General features: G+C 26.0%; 1 protein-coding gene across 2 annotated transcripts in view; it reads left to right on the top strand.

Annotated features, from left to right (window-relative positions):
• Positions 1 to 2,371, top strand: part of LOC107840413 — a 5,667-nt gene extending 3,296 nt beyond the window's left edge. The window contains exons 3-5 of one of the 2 annotated variants that reach the window (XM_016684271.2): positions 752 to 847; positions 1,963 to 2,030; positions 2,140 to 2,371. In XM_016684271.2, coding sequence (XP_016539757.2) covers positions 752 to 847; positions 1,963 to 2,030; positions 2,140 to 2,254 — 279 coding nt within the window. In that variant the 3' untranslated portion in view covers positions 2,255 to 2,371. The remainder of the gene's footprint in view (positions 1 to 751; positions 848 to 1,962; positions 2,031 to 2,139) is intronic. The other variant, XM_016684272.2, reaches the window with a different exon arrangement.

Here is a 2,371-nt window from a genome sequence, read left to right as displayed (position 1 = left end):
CACTTGCCATGTGGAGTAAGTGTTCTTGATTATAAACACTTTCAAGTTCTCTTCTTCCATCAATGTGGGAGAAAGAATAAACTTTCTTATCTAAGAGTACACTTTTCATTTTAGCGTCTATTTCCCCTCCACTATTTAATTCTCCATTTTTTCATTCACACTTTTTTCATATACTATGAACCCAACAATATAGTATTATATATACAATGTTATTGCCTGTAACCAATCTAATTAATTAATCTATAAAACACAACAAATAACTTATTATAATAGACTGCTCATTATTACCTAACAGTAGAAGTTACCTAATGCTTGTGTAAAAGAAAATATCTATGCATATAATATAATAGCATGTTTGACAAAGCTTATAATTCTCCAAAAGTGGTTATTTTTTAAATAAAAAGTGAGGTGTCTGATCAAGCTTTTTGGGAGAAAATAATTATTTTTGAGAGAAACATAAGCAAATCTTCTAAACTTTTTCAGTAGCTAAAAAAAATGTTTCTTTCTCAAAGCAGTTTTGAATAAAATACAAATGAAAACACTTTTAAAATTTTTGGTCAAACACTAATTACTACTCAAAAGTGATTTTTAAATCGACAAACACAAATCATTTCTCAGCAAAAGTATTTTAACAAAAAATACTTTTTGAATAAGCTCTTTTCAAAATAAGCCGAATTTAGAAGGTTGGCAAAACAAAAAAAATTGGCGTGTTTGTACTATGATTTTTAATAGTAAAATGTTGCAAAAACAGGTAATGTTTGACAACAGAAAGGAGAAAGAGCAAATTCTTGAAGCTTTAGTAGTCAGTGACAAAGACGCCACTATTACACCCTCTAACTATTCTCAGGTTTGTCCAGCCTCAATTTCTAATTTTTTTCTTTATTCTTAATGAACTTCAAACTTTAATGTTATGTATTCCGTCATTTTTAAGTAAGTCATTTTTTTTTTTAGTTTGAGCATGTCCTTTAAAAAATTATTCATTCCTAAAAGACAAAATACGCTTTTACTAATTTATCCTTAATAAACTACTTAAAGATATTTATAAGGAGTTACATTTTTTTTAAGGTACCCTTTCCGTTTTGCTTTAATTGGCCTATTTGGACTTGTCCTTGAGAATGTACTCCTTTGTTTCAAAATAATTGACTTCTTTTGACTTGATACTCCCCTTAAGAACATATTTATTAGAAATTTATTTTATTAAATTAGCCTTATTAATTATACTTTAAAAATGTAAATTTAAGTAAATACACTTTGTTTAGTCATTTAATGTTGAGGTTAGTATTAAAAGAACATAATAAAATTCTCTTGATTTCATCAACTGAATAACTAAATTAAAATAAATATTTTTAGAAAGAAAGTCAACTAAAATGAAATGGAGGGAGTAATAATTAAAGGTGTAAATTAACAAAGCAATGATCAAATATAGTAGTAGTGATTAAACATAGAACTTGGTGACAACTATTTATAATGGGAAGTAAAAATTAATAAATTTGTTTTGAGAATTGAAAGACGCCTATTATTGTGCCTACATATTTTGAGGGACTCTTCATTTTCACTTAAATGGTGTACTTTAATTATATGTACATATTTAATGAGTTTTGAAAATTTAAAATCCTAATTCCAAGAATTTTGGAGAGTATGGGTATACTTATAAAGGTAAAACAACAGGTTAAAATTACACAAAATACTCTTAAGTTTATAAGTTGGATAATTAATTTAAATAAATATGATTAGAAAGAAGGTCAAGTAAAACAAAAGAGAGGGAGTAATTATTAAGAATAACTTAGTAAAAATACTTTTTATTTTTTTAGGAATGAATAATTTCTTAAGAAATGCGTTCAAGCTAAAAAAATCACTTAATTAAAAATAGAGATACTCCATAAAATATAATATTTTCATTTTCCTCCTCAATTTCCTGATTAAATTAGTATTCATGAATTTCTTGCTTACTCTTTCATACAGAGAATCTACCTTTTATATGGAGATGATGACAGAATTTTCAATAAGAAAATTTCTGATAACATGAAAGAGTAAGACTCTAGCTTTTGGCAACTATATTCAATCTTGAAATTTAGAATCAATGTTTTTATTGATCAAGTATATCCAATATCTAATAAGAATTATTGATAATGAGTGCAGGAAGTTGGGAAAAAATGCGACAATTCAATACGTAAAAAACGCTGGACATTTGCTACAAATTGAGCAACCATCCACTTACAATTACTACCTCAAAAAATTTCTTTCAAATTCGTGAAATAATTTCGTGTACATGCAATGAATCTATATAATAATGATTTGTGTTATATAAATAGATAATGAACCTATGTCAATCATTCTCGTATTAATAAATAAAATTACTTTAAATAATTAA

The sequence above is a fragment of the Capsicum annuum genome, chromosome 8, assembly GCF_002878395.1.
Source record: "Capsicum annuum cultivar UCD-10X-F1 chromosome 8, UCD10Xv1.1, whole genome shotgun sequence".
Classification (NCBI taxonomy): Eukaryota; Viridiplantae; Streptophyta; class Magnoliopsida; order Solanales; family Solanaceae; genus Capsicum; species Capsicum annuum.
The sequence above is the reverse complement of the archived record's forward strand: the minus strand, read 5'-3'. Positions and strand labels throughout refer to the sequence as shown.